The sequence below is a fragment of the Catharus ustulatus genome, chromosome 2 (genome assembly GCF_009819885.2).
Source record: "Catharus ustulatus isolate bCatUst1 chromosome 2, bCatUst1.pri.v2, whole genome shotgun sequence".
NCBI classification, from domain to species: domain Eukaryota; kingdom Metazoa; phylum Chordata; class Aves; order Passeriformes; family Turdidae; genus Catharus; species Catharus ustulatus.
This window is the reverse complement of record NC_046222.1, coordinates 85958102-85971111: the sequence shown is the minus strand read 5'-3', so window position 1 is coordinate 85971111 and position 13010 is coordinate 85958102. Positions and strand designations below refer to the sequence as shown.

Genomic DNA, 13010 nt, shown 5'->3' with positions numbered 1-13010 from the left:
CACCAGATACACAGAAAAGTGACAGAGTTACTATAATCACTGTTGCATTATAGTAATACAAGTTAAAAAGGTTTTTCACAGGATGCTGTGCTACGAGCAAAAAAAGATCCTTCATCTTTTTTCCAGCCTCGCACACAGATCTTATACCATTCTGTTGAAGCATACAATCATACTAGTGGTTGACAACAGTGTGTAGCAGCTAAGAAAATCTGTTTATGTATTTGAGTCTGCAAAATTCCTACTTGGTAACAGTAACATATGTGTTTAGAAAGCACATGTGTTTTTGCTGAATATTGCATGCATGCAATGAAGAATAATACAGAACCAACATGCACATAACACTATATGCATGTATTTTTCATTCAAAAATGACATTAAGCTAGGGAGTTACATAAGGTAAATTTTAAAGCCTCCACACCTCCAACAAGAAAGCAGTTGCTTCTAGAAATTAAAGATTTCAAAGCAAAATAATTAAAACTCAAAATTTAGAAAATGCAATTAAATTTGAAATTAGAAGATGAAAATAATAATAGAAATACTTAAAGTTATGCTGACTTTATAATGAAACAACTGCTTCTAAAATGTATTATATTACCAAACCTAAGGCTCTTCAAAGTACTAACCCCACACAATAAAGCACTTCCTGGCATGCCATTTGCTTGCTAGAAAAAATTTCAGAAAACACCCCCATAATCCACTCCATATACTCACAGCTTTCTTTCCAAGTTCTGTTTTAGACAGAGTAAGACTTCCTGCAAGATAACACCCTGGTCCTGCTCCTTTAGGTATTCTGTTCAAAAAAAGTAAGTTCAGTGTTAAAACCAGGTTCACTAAGGGTCCATGGAAACTACAATAAAGAAGCCAAACAGGGAAAAAGCAACACAAGGAATTACCAAGCCTGGACAAGCAGACACTAATAAAGTATCACTCTAGTGAGGTGCAGAGGCAGCTGCCTAGATGCAGATGAGAAAAACAACACTTCATAACTTACTTGTCGTCAGGTAGAGATGTAACAAAGAATGGCTGACTGTGTTTTGGTGGTAGTGTCAAACTGTTGGATTTCTTCTTCCCTAAGAGAGCAAGGCTATGGTTTTCATAAATATCTAAGCTCAAGGTACTAGACAACCTATGAGAAACAATAAATGGCAGGTCTTTGATGCGATCCAGCTCACTGTTCTGCTCATGTCGAATTTGTAACCGAATAGTGTAATCGCCTTTCTCCAGTTTCACAGAATACTGAAAGAAAGAAATTCTCATAAATGCCAAGATTCAACATTTTACTACTCATAAAAAACCCCCTCCAAACCCCCAAAATAAGACTGTCATGTTTTGAAAGCATTTTTTCATTTTTATCAACCTGACAAGGCAACACATGGCTGTTTTGAGCAGTAAGTCTCCTTTCTAATACTGCTGCAGTAAAACAGAAGGCAGTCCCAAGTAGAGAGAAACAACTCGGAACTACCCTGCTCCCTTTCCTGGCCCAGGGTGTCAAGCTTCCTGATGCTATTTCTTCCTGGATTAAATGATTTTTAGAATCATCCTATGATGCACAACACCAGAGATTTACAGCATGACAGTTCACCAGGTCTAAGTAACAAAGCACTATAGTGATGTTTAGATTTTACAGCATCTTAAAAATGCAAGTTAAGGAATAGATGCTTACACAGTGCAATTTCTGAAAATAATTTATAAACTGTAAAGTGTGTCTCTTGAAACTACCTTTTGTACATTTCCAGAATGATCAATCTATCAAAATCAACATTACATTGATGATGTTCAACTGTGATTTTATATTGGTAAAAAATAATTTCAAAACAAAAAAATAAAAAAATGTTTCTTATTACTTTTTTCTTTTTTGAATTTTTAAAAAAATTTCTCCCTACTTCTCGTGTGATCCAGACACACAATCTATTGAGGCATAAAGAGATTCCCACAGAGAGTAGAGTATCTACAAGTGTTGTGCAAAAAACCCCCTTTCAAAGATGGCAAAAGGAAGCAAACAAAGCTGAAGCATTAAAAAGCTGCTTGACGATATCAACAGCACAGAGGACAGTGTTCATGAATACAGAAGCCTCTATCAGCACCAAATCAGACTACAGGAAAAAGAATGGATCCTTTCCACGTTGCATAGAGAAGTTTACAGAATTGTCTTTGTAAAAACTCAAACAAACAACAACACCATTATGAACTCATTTATTAAAAAGTACACCATTATGAACTCATTTATTAAAAAGTACTAGGCAAAATTTCAAGAAATCAAGAAATTAACAGTTTTTCCTCTTTCTCCTACCTCAGGAGAGAAAAAAAAATCATATTCTATTTCATTAACACATATCTCTTTTTTTGATACAAATACATTACCATTGAACCTTGTATGTCTTCTTGTGAATGTGTAAGAACATTAAAACTATGCATCAGGAAATGAAAAGGGCTAACAGAAGGCCTGGGAGGGGAAAAAGAATGAACACTTTCACATTCTTCAGCAAAAAAAGGTAAAATAAATACATTATTCTGTACCTGGTGTGGATAGGCATCTCCTGAACCCATTTGTCTTTTGTTCTGGTCAAAAATAATCCATAGTTGACTATCAAATTCAGATTCATACAACAATTCACAAAGAAGTGGACAGCTTGGAGTTACTTCTCCACTCTTAGGCTGTTAAAAGAAAGGTAAAAGCATTTGATCTACTACAGAATAAAACAAGTACAATCCTTACATACATATTCAAAAGATAACTGGGCTGTAGCATGTTCCAAACAACAGCAGCTTTTAAAGTGGACTGAATCAGAATTTTGATTGTAAAGAGTCTAGAGCATTAATCTAGACCTCCTTTCTGAGTGAAAGCTAGTTGAAATTAGGACCTGGTTTTAGAAAACATGATGTGTTTATTAAAAACTTAAAAAAAACAAAACAAAACAAAAAAACCACCAAACAAACAACTAACATAACCCTTACCTGATGGAAGTTATAGGTCAAAATCATCTCATACAGTTGACGATTATTTGGTAAAATATCTCTGGAGCCCAAAGGTTTTATTTTTGCACTCACTGGTCTGCAGTTGAACAACAAGAGGTTCAATTGAGAAACATGCATCCTCTACCAAAATTTGTCTTGCTTAACTAGAAGCATGTTCTGAGGTACAACTGAATTCAGAACATGCCACAACATCTCATACATTGTAACTATCCAAGCAGCATAAATTCCTCAGTTAAAATTAACATCAAAAACAAGGTTTAGTGACACTACAGACAATGCAAAAAAAAAAAAAAAAGACAACGTAGTAAGCATGTCTAGATGCTCAAAATTAAAGGCCATTAAAAGTTTAAGGAAAATAAAATCAGGTTACATTTCTAGTATCCATGCTGAAAACAACACTTGTATTTGTAAATAGACAATTAATGGCACTACAATTAGAAGACAGAACAGTTGATAATTCCCTGTTACAGAAGGCTGTATCTTCAGAGAATGTAAGAAGCCTTACAGTAATCTGAGTAGCAACACAGAAGAATGTACACTACAGAGGGTGTATGTTAACTCAAAAACAGTTGGGTAAAGCAGCCAAAGTTCAGGGCAGCTAAAGATTTTAGACCTCAAACATCAGAGCATATAAAAAAACCAATAATGATATAAAAAAAATCTAAGCTTCAGAAATAAAGAATAGCAGAATCAGGGTGGTCTGGCATCATTTAAGTTTACATTTCATTCATTAAATCAGATAATCTCCAGCTACATTATTAGAATTTGTCTCCAAGCTTCTGCCAGTTCTTTCATCATCAAGGACACAGACTAGTCACTCAGTAAAATATGGGTGCTGGGTCAGACCACAAAACCATTTAACCCAGCTTTCCTAGTCTGGCAGACACTGGATAGACTGCTGACAGAAGTCTTAAGAACTGAGTAATACCACACATGATATGTCTCCCTAACATTAACCCTGCCTTCAAGCATTTGAAACAAGAGACAGAATGAAAAACCATTCAGTAATTTTCCCCTCTTGTTTTGACTCATTAGTTCATTTAAGAGACACTATTCCTGCCTTAATTGAAATGCATTAACTATTTCTCCATAGTTCACTTAATTGCAGTTCATTTACTGTCAGATGAGTGAAGAGTAAATGCTTTACAAGGAGTAAAGAGCATTTCCATTTTTCCAACCAAGAATGAGGCAAAACTATATTCAGGGACTGTTTTATTTCCTCATTTAGGGCACATCAAACAGATTATTTCAATAGGTGATATGTTCATTAAACTCCTGCCAACCTCAATTCCAGTTACAAGTACCCAAAAGCCTCAGGTAGAGCCCAAAGCCTCCACTGACAGGCCCTAAAAATGAAAAATTTTGGATTACTGACCACTGTGAAATTGTCCCGCATCTCAAAAGTATTACTTGAACCACATGGCATTTCTTTATCCTTCTGAAGTGACCAACTTTAATCACTGCTGAACTATTTTGAAATTTTCCAGCTAAGTTCTTTCTCCAAATCAGCATTTGTTAAACTATCAAGGTAAAAAAAACTTTCCACCAAAAAATCTGCAGCAAATTCTACAAAAACACTTCTAATCAAGCAAGAGAGAGAAAGGACAGTCTTCCCAGGCCAAAATTTGGCAGGATCCAAAGCAGGTGTTTGGGAAAAAAATACCAAAATGAAACAAAAAAACCAAAACAACAAACGGTAGCAAATAATAACTCCAATAACTACAATTTTTTCTCCGGCTATTAAAGTAACTTTTACCTCTAAGTGTCTGGAAGTACTGGAATATTTTTGTAAATTTTGCTTTTTTCAAATCAGTTTAAGGAAAGTAATTTGTCTTGAAAAAGTGACCACAGAGAACACTCACAAATTAATTGATGCTGACAAATTAATTGATGCTTCCAAAGTTACTATGAGTTTGACAGGAATGCTTTTGGAATCCTGAATTTCACTGCTAATATGCGACTCTTTCAACTCTATAAACGAGGAGTTTTCCAGGTCTCCCGAAACAGCTCCCCAGAAACTCTACCTGAGTGTTTGAACCCAGCTTTTCAGATTTATGCATGGAGCAATATCTTCGTATTTCAACAGGGACTGAACATCAAACCGTGCGATGCCTTCTGAAGCATGCTAGAAGAAGAGCATAGAACAATTATGCTTCTGTGCACTTACAACATCAGATAGGGACCACCTGTTATGACCCTCACAATTACATAAGCTGCAATTATTTGTACTTTGACAAGAAATACTGTGTAATTTTGAAAGTGTCACAAGTGCATCTCTATTTTACAACAGCAGATAATACTGGGACTTGCAAAATTTATATAAATAATACTTAAGCTCCAGTTGTCCGTTTTCTTCCTTTCCTTATTTAAACACTTCTTACAGAACTGTTAAGTTATACTTCAGGTAGGACTGCACTTGTTTGTGCATTTAGGATTATTTACTTTCAATATGTAATTCAATACATACAATATAGAATATTAAAAAAAGTATTTTATGGTGCTTCCTAGGACTATTATTACAGAATAGATTAACTCTGCAAAAGAGAAACAATACTGCATACATAGATTTGGTAATGGCAAAATAATTTGAAAAGTTTATTTCTAGCAGCATCCCATGACAAAGACACTAGTATATGAGCACTATTGAAACTTCTTTAATGAAAGTTACTGGTGCTCAAAAATGAAGGGCAAGACTATCTGTATTCTCTTATTTTTCACTGTCCATTGTTCACTTAGAATAATCCTGCTGGGCTGGGGGGCAGCTTCTGTGCACATCATCACCAACAGCTTTTTCTTTTTCTGTTCTACCACTTCAAGACCTGGTACCTTAACACACTGCACCCACTCATTCTTCCCCAGTTTATTCAGCGCTTAGAGCCTGAATACATCCAAGTTCACCCACAGGACAGCTACCATTTGTTCTGGCCTTAAGCTGAAAAAAAGGCAGGAGCCAAAATAGATTAGCATGGTGCTGCTTCATGTAGGTACCAGTTCTCAAAGCACTCTCTCCTGAGGGGAGTAGTGTCAAGACAAGCCAGGTTGCATAGGACAACAAAGAACAAGGGACCAAGACAAAGTACTGTAGATATCACATTAGCACTATGAGTAACTTTTTCAATCCTTTAATATCACAGACCATTGGGAATCATGACACTGCTCCACCCACTGCACCTTAAACTGCCCTAAATGATGAATCTCAAGCCAATCATCACATCTCAACAGAACACTGAATAGAAAATAAATTTAAACAAAATTTTATTCTGAATATGGTATTGAGAGTGCTGTTGTTTTAGCAATGGCGGTCTTAGATATTCAAGTTCAAGAACTGTGGTCCCAACAAAGTTTATTCACTTAAAACACTTGGTACTGTAAGTATTTTTACATTTTCAGCCTTCTACTATATTTTTTTTCTACTAGTGCCGAGTTTAGGGTTTTTGTTTGGGTTCCCCTCCCCTTTCTTTTTCACTACTGGTTTATAATGAAAAGGCATAGAAAAAAAAATCATAAATAATGGTAACCAGTATTTCTCTGAACTGAACTCCTATTTAACAATTTTTAAGAGAACATGAAAGTCTCACATACAAAAATACTTTTACTGTTTCTAAAGGCAAGAAGGAAGAAAAGTTGGTTTTTTTTCTGAAATACCATAGGATTTCACAATAATTCAATATAAGCACTCTGGAAAACTTACCATGTTTAGCTGAGGAGCACCACAAAGTACACCATGGAAAGAAATTGTGTAATTAATGCTAACATCGCTAAGGCTTGCCCACCACCGAGCAACACAAAATTCAAGGGTTTTTCCAGCCTGGGTAACAAAAGCACAAAGTTAGACTCCAGGTCCCATCTTCCTCTTCTATTGACCCCAGCCTTCCTAAACCCAAGCCAAAAAAAAAAGATCAGAGTACAACTCAAAAAAGACCTCTTATGTCCAGTTTACTCCAATTGTACAGATTTGTACGGAACTAAGTAAGATAACATACTAGGCTCAGAAAACACAACACTCCAATAAAACAGCATGACTGACAAATGCTTCGAAACCAGGAGTGCTGGGATATACCCTACACAGAAAGGTACTGCTTTTAAGTGTACATCTTCCATTCTTATGCTTTAAAGTAGGCAGACAAGTTAGTACATAGATCAGTTTATTGTGTGTTCCCTAAAATGCATGTATTAGAAAAAGAGATCTCTCTCTCTCTCTCCCCCTAAGTAAGGTGCTACAAAACCCGAGAGGTTTGGGTTAATTTTGTTTTTTGCCTGGTTGGTGGGGTTTTCTGGATTTTTATTGCTTCGGTTTTTAAATAACATGACGAAATAATGTGTCAATGGGACCAACATATCTTATGGTCTCCCACCTGGTATTTCCACAGAGGGTAAAGAACTGAATCGCACAGAAATTATAACTAAGTAATTTCACGATTATAAGCTGCACCATTTTGACTAAAATTTAGCTCCCAACCCGAGAGTGCTGCTTACACTCAGGAGCAGCTCATATATGAACAAATTCCGGAAATTTCCCAATCCGGAAGTGGGAGCCCGCAGCAGCCCCGAGCTGAGCTGGAGCCTGCCCGGCCCCAGGTGGCAGGGCAGCAGTGGTGCAGCGGCAACGTTGTCCAGCCCTGGCAAGTGCAGTGGCGGCAGCGCTGCCCGCCCCGGAAAGCACGGCGGTGCTGCCCAGCCCCAGCAAGTGCGGTGGCTGCGGCGCTGCCCGGTCCCGGCAAGCGCTGCAGTGGCCGGGCATGCTGCTCTCCCTCTTCCTGGCAGCAGTGGCCGGGCACATCACACCCCCATTTCCTGGCAGCACCGGCGAGCAGGGCCGGAGCCACTCCCTGGCAGCCGCCCCGAGCGGGGCCAAGCCAGTAAACCCTGTGATCACACGATTCTGTTACTAATTGGCAACTTTGTGAAAGGTGCATGCTTGCTCGAATGAAAGTGCAGCTAATAATCATGCGGTTTTTATATGGACAAAGAACGAAATGTTGCCGATACCCAGATGTGCGGCTTATAATCAGGTGCAGCTTGTAATTGTGAAATTACTGTACTTTTTGGCATTAGAACTGTTCAACTAAACTGAGCAAAGCAGGGGACAAACTTGAGAAGGAGGCTCTGTTATCCTCAACCCTGAACTGTTAGCTCATTCCCAGATTGTTTTGGACTCCTGAGCTAGCACTGTCCAAGCTCCTGTACCTACGAAGTACGAATGTGAGCCAGTCAGTTATCCCTGGCTTCAAGATGAAGATGTCCCAGACTACCACATCAACCATTAAAGGCAAAATATGCTGAACTATCCAACAAACAGCTCCTATCTGAAAGGGAAACGAACTGCTCTGTATAAACAAGTACAAACAACTTGCAGACACACATATTATATTACTAAAGAAACATAAGTAAGCTATTAAGAGTTCTTTTCAAAACTGAAACTCAGATGCGTTGACTACTGTAACAAACACACAAAGGCTTGGGTTTGGGGTTTTTCTTAGGAAAAAATCCCAAATAAATTACATTATACTACACTGATACATTATTTACCCCACTCTAAGGGAACTTACTAAGACAGGAAATGCTTCAGTCACTGAGCCTTTTTCTGGTAAGGATGAAAACTTGTAGAACTCATGACTTCTGTATGCTTTTTGTTTCACAAGCTGAACAGCATGAAGCACAAACTTGGCAGTCACATCAGCTGAACATGAACACACTGTCACTTCTAGATTAAAGGAAAAGAAATTTAGTCTGAAGATACAAGAATTTTATAAGAAAAGCAGAGATTCACCAGAGAAACACTACTTTCACAAATAATTTGCAATTTAAGAAGTTATGCAGTACTCCAAGTGCCTCTATATGTGAAAAACGCTTGTATATCAGCTAATTTCAAAAGCCCTTTCAGGTTAAAGGAAAACCAGCTAAGTTCAGAGGATGGTTAAAGAGAAAAATGTCTCACTTAAACAGTCAAAATTAATCAGATAGTATAGATGTATCATTTGTATAGGATAGACTTCTGAATTACAAATTAGGAGTCTTATCACTAACTTCAGTCTAAATGAAAGATTTTTGAAAGGATTATTGATTAATAATCTAACAAAGAAAGACAAGGAGAAAAAAAATCCCTTTTTTTCCTTCTTGTAAAATTATGAGTTTTTTACCCATTGCAAAAATCACATTTTCTTCAGTTATGACTTCTTGCAACACTACATCCATACACCTTAAGAACTAGGTAAGCGTCAGACAGTGATACTGTTCCATAAACATGGGGCATTCCTCCAGGTATACACAACCATTTCAGATTGTTATTGGCTGGTTTCTTTAAGACTTAGAATCAAGATCCTACTATACCAAAAACCATGAAATCACTCAAAATCACTCATTTAAGAGCTTAAAAACCAAACAAATATAATGGGTCAAAACCTTTAGTATTTATTCAGGCAGAATCCAAAATAACAGTAATTTCACAATTACAAGCCACACTGTTTTGACTAAAATTTTGCTTCCACACTGGAAATGCGGCTTACACTCAGGAGCGGCTAATATGTGAATAATTTTCTGACAATTCCAACCCCGGAAGTGCAAACCGAGGTGCCGAGGTGAGCAACCTGCCAATAAAACCCAGCTTTACCCGATTGTTACACATTGGTTACTCTATTGTGCCATGGGTGGAGCCAGGTTCGGTGCAGGCAGCGCGGTGGTGGGTGGGGAAGGCGGGGCAGCTCCCTCCTGCTGGCCACACGGCCCGGGGAAGAGACGGGGTCTCCCTCCTGCTGGCCCCATGGCTCGGGGGGAGACGGGGGGCTCCCGTCCCCTCCTGCCGCTGCCGCCGTGGGTGCCAGTGGGCTCCATCCCTGCCTCCTACCACCCCCACAGGTGCTGGCGGGCTCCGTGCCCCCCCCGCCACCGCGGTGCAGTGCCGGGCCAGGACGAGTGAGCCCAGTGGAGGCGGCGGCCGGTCCCGAGCAGCCCCCGTCGAGCGGCAGCGCCGAGCTGGGCTACCTGGCCCCGTCGGCAGCCTTGAGCCCTCACCGCCCAAGCCATTTGGCAACTTTGTTGCAAGCGTGTCCTCGCTGCGAACGACAGAGCGGCTTATAATTGGGTGCGGCTTATGTATGGACAAAGAACGAAATGTTTGCCAACACCCGGAGATGCGACTTATAGTCCGTGCGGCTTGTAATCGTGAAACTACTGTATTTAAAACCAACTTTGTCAAGTCTGACAGATGCTATTTTTTATTTAGTTAATGTGGTTATTTTTCTTACCAGCCCATGTAGCTCCCTGTGGAACATCAATAAAGTGCCTTTGGATCTGACCAGGTTTAAAATGAACATCTGTGTATGTCAGGTCATAGCTTGATGATTCATCTACTCTGCATGTCAAAAGGAAAATACAAATAGTAGTCAAACAAGCTGTGAATCCAATTTCTGAAGCATTTTTAAATCCAAAAATACTCTAAAAATGCATACAATGAGCATATTTAGTCTTTAACACCAATTATTTTAATCCTAACACAGAATCTGACAGCACAATGTATCCAAAAGATTTAAGATGTCAGCTCCACGACACTATGTAAACATCTTCCCCAACTCCCTGAAGTTACAGTGTTTAAACAGAAGTGTCACAGAATCCTCATTTTCAATGGATCTGCTTTTCCTGGCCAAGGGAATCACTGAACTGAACTAAGGTATGAAAGCAGCAATATCTCCATGAACGTGTTAGAGAACAGTTTTGCCCTCTGGCTCTATGTACTCTAGTTCACCAGACAGAAATGAAAAACCAAACTCTAGTTGACCTATACATACGAACAGTACATTGATTGATACTTTGGTCAACAAGCCAGAAGGCATCTGTATGCTGATGGACCAGGAAGCTGCTGCCACTGTGGCTAAGCACACCAGGACACTGCTGCCATGACCAAAATTATAAAAAACATTATAGCTGCATAAGTCTGCTGTGAGAATCTTTTCAGGTGTTTGTAGAAAGCTCAGGAACTCCCAGAGTTCTGGATTTACTCACCTTGTTGGTATAACAACAGTGATTGGAACTCTGAACAGAGGGCCTGCATTAGGCATTGCTGTATCATATCCGCACACCTAACAAAATAAAATACAACTCAAAATCTTTGATCAAAATCAAACTATAGAAAACAACATTAAACTTAAATTAGGTGCAGAGTATTTTGAATCTTTGTAGTTGATACTGAGGATAAAAGATCATTTGACCACTGTCACCTTTGAAACAGTTAAACACTAACAATGAGTGAGAAAAAAAAATATTTTTCCATTTTGATTCATTTCACCAAAAGAAAAACACTTCATCAATGGTTATTTATTTGGCTAGTATTTTCTAAATGCTTTTATTTTTCAAACACAGATACTCAAAGTTCTACAGGCATGTGCTATACAACATCGTATAGCACAACTATTGCTGAACCCTGGTTTCAAGTCTTTATAGTGAAATACAGTGTGGCATTATTTTCTGGTCTGTAAAGCTCACAGATTTGATTTCCTTAAAATTTAGTTCTATAGAAAGTTGATAGAGACCCCATAAGGGCACAAAATCTTGTTCATAACACCAGTATTTCCATACCTCTGTATAATGTACTCCTTCTCTCAGGCCACGTGGATCCACACGAATATTTATGTGTCGACACTGGTTCATAAGTTCTAAATGACTAGGACACTGGACCCATGGAGCATTTGAAGTTAAAGCTAAATGAAGCTGGAGAGATATTCTTTCAGTGTTTTCTGTCGGGAAACAAATTATAAAAACAATTCAATAACACAAACGTGCACATAGTCCACTGTAACAATATTTTCCATTAAAATATACACAGCGGTAAAATATAATAGGAATCAACTCCTTAGGGTCCCTGAATCTCAGATTCTGCACAAAGGGAATGTTCTATACTACTTTCAACTTAACAAAACAGAATAACAGCAGTAGGCAGTAAAATAAAGGTGATAAAATAGAAACAGCTTTAAAATTTCGCTCCCCTGGAACAGTCAAAACAGACTAAGTCAAAGGTAGGCAGATAAACAATACTTCAGTTACTCACAACACTCTGGAAGCAGGTATAAACTTCCTTCTATAGATAAAGTGTTGCCTAGTGCAGAGAAATACAACAAAAAGCAATCACGTTGATTCTGAATGCTATGCTAATTATCAAACTACATTATAAAGCATTCTAAGCAAGAAGTAAAATCTATTAAAATTACTATGAAAATCTAGTCATATTTTGCAAATAGTCAATTTGGCAGATTCAGTAAATGCTATGCATTAAAGCACAGCTTCCAGAAAAGCATCCTGGCAGTTAAAATTTTTTAGTTATTAGCAGCTTCCTCCTGCTCAAAAGATTATTGACACTTTGATTTTTTTTCCTGTTTCTTAGTGCTAATTAAGCTTATCTTAATTTCCAGACATTTAATCACATCTACATTAAGTAGAGAAAAGAACACTATTATAAGTTCAGGGGGAGCAATAAAAGTTCAAAGAGAACTTCAATAGACAAACTGAGCAATCAGTCTCCCTAAATTCTTATTTACAGTCTCTCAAACTCAGTCTTGTCGAAGACATCAGACACAGCACAGAAATAACATCTACAACTACTATGTGCCAGTCATCCATTGCAAATGCCTACTTGGTTTCAGATTGCTTATTTCCTGCAAAAGTCCAGTGAACCATTATTGTGTATCACATGTTAAATTTAAAATGCACTGATTGCAAAGTAAGCTGTCAAGCAATTACAGTAATTTCACGAATACAAGCCGCACCAATTTGACCAAAATTTTGGTGGAAACCCGGAAGTGCGGCTAATATTCCGGGGCGGCTAATCTATTAACAAAATTCTAAAAGCTGCCAACATGGAAGTGAGAGCCCGCGGCAGCCCCAAGCCAAGCTGGAGCCCGGTCGGCCCCGGCAGAGGTGGGAAAGCCTGGCAGAGGCGGGGCCAGCAGTGTCGGGGGCGGGCGGCAGAGCCTGAGCCAGCAGGGCGGGGGAGCCCGGGAGAACTGGGGCTAGCAGTGCAGGGGAGCATGGCAGAAGCAGGAAGG

The 13010-nt window shown here is 38.7% G+C and overlaps 1 protein-coding gene across 2 annotated transcripts in view; it reads right to left on the bottom strand.

Annotated features, from left to right (window-relative positions):
- TPP2 (tripeptidyl peptidase 2) overlaps positions 1–13010 on the bottom strand; it is a 54229-nt gene that overhangs the window by 18321 nt on the left and 22898 nt on the right. For both annotated transcript variants that reach the window (XM_033051084.2, XM_033051085.2), the window contains exons 14-23: positions 11548–11705; positions 10975–11051; positions 10221–10327; positions 8526–8680; positions 6668–6784; positions 5001–5101; positions 2956–3052; positions 2518–2655; positions 992–1236; positions 712–790 (exon numbers count right to left, since the gene is read on the bottom strand). In XM_033051084.2, coding sequence (XP_032906975.1) covers positions 712–790; positions 992–1236; positions 2518–2655; positions 2956–3052; positions 5001–5101; positions 6668–6784; positions 8526–8680; positions 10221–10327; positions 10975–11051; positions 11548–11705 — 1274 coding nt within the window. The remainder of the gene's footprint in view (positions 1–711; positions 791–991; positions 1237–2517; positions 2656–2955; positions 3053–5000; positions 5102–6667; positions 6785–8525; positions 8681–10220; positions 10328–10974; positions 11052–11547; positions 11706–13010) is intronic.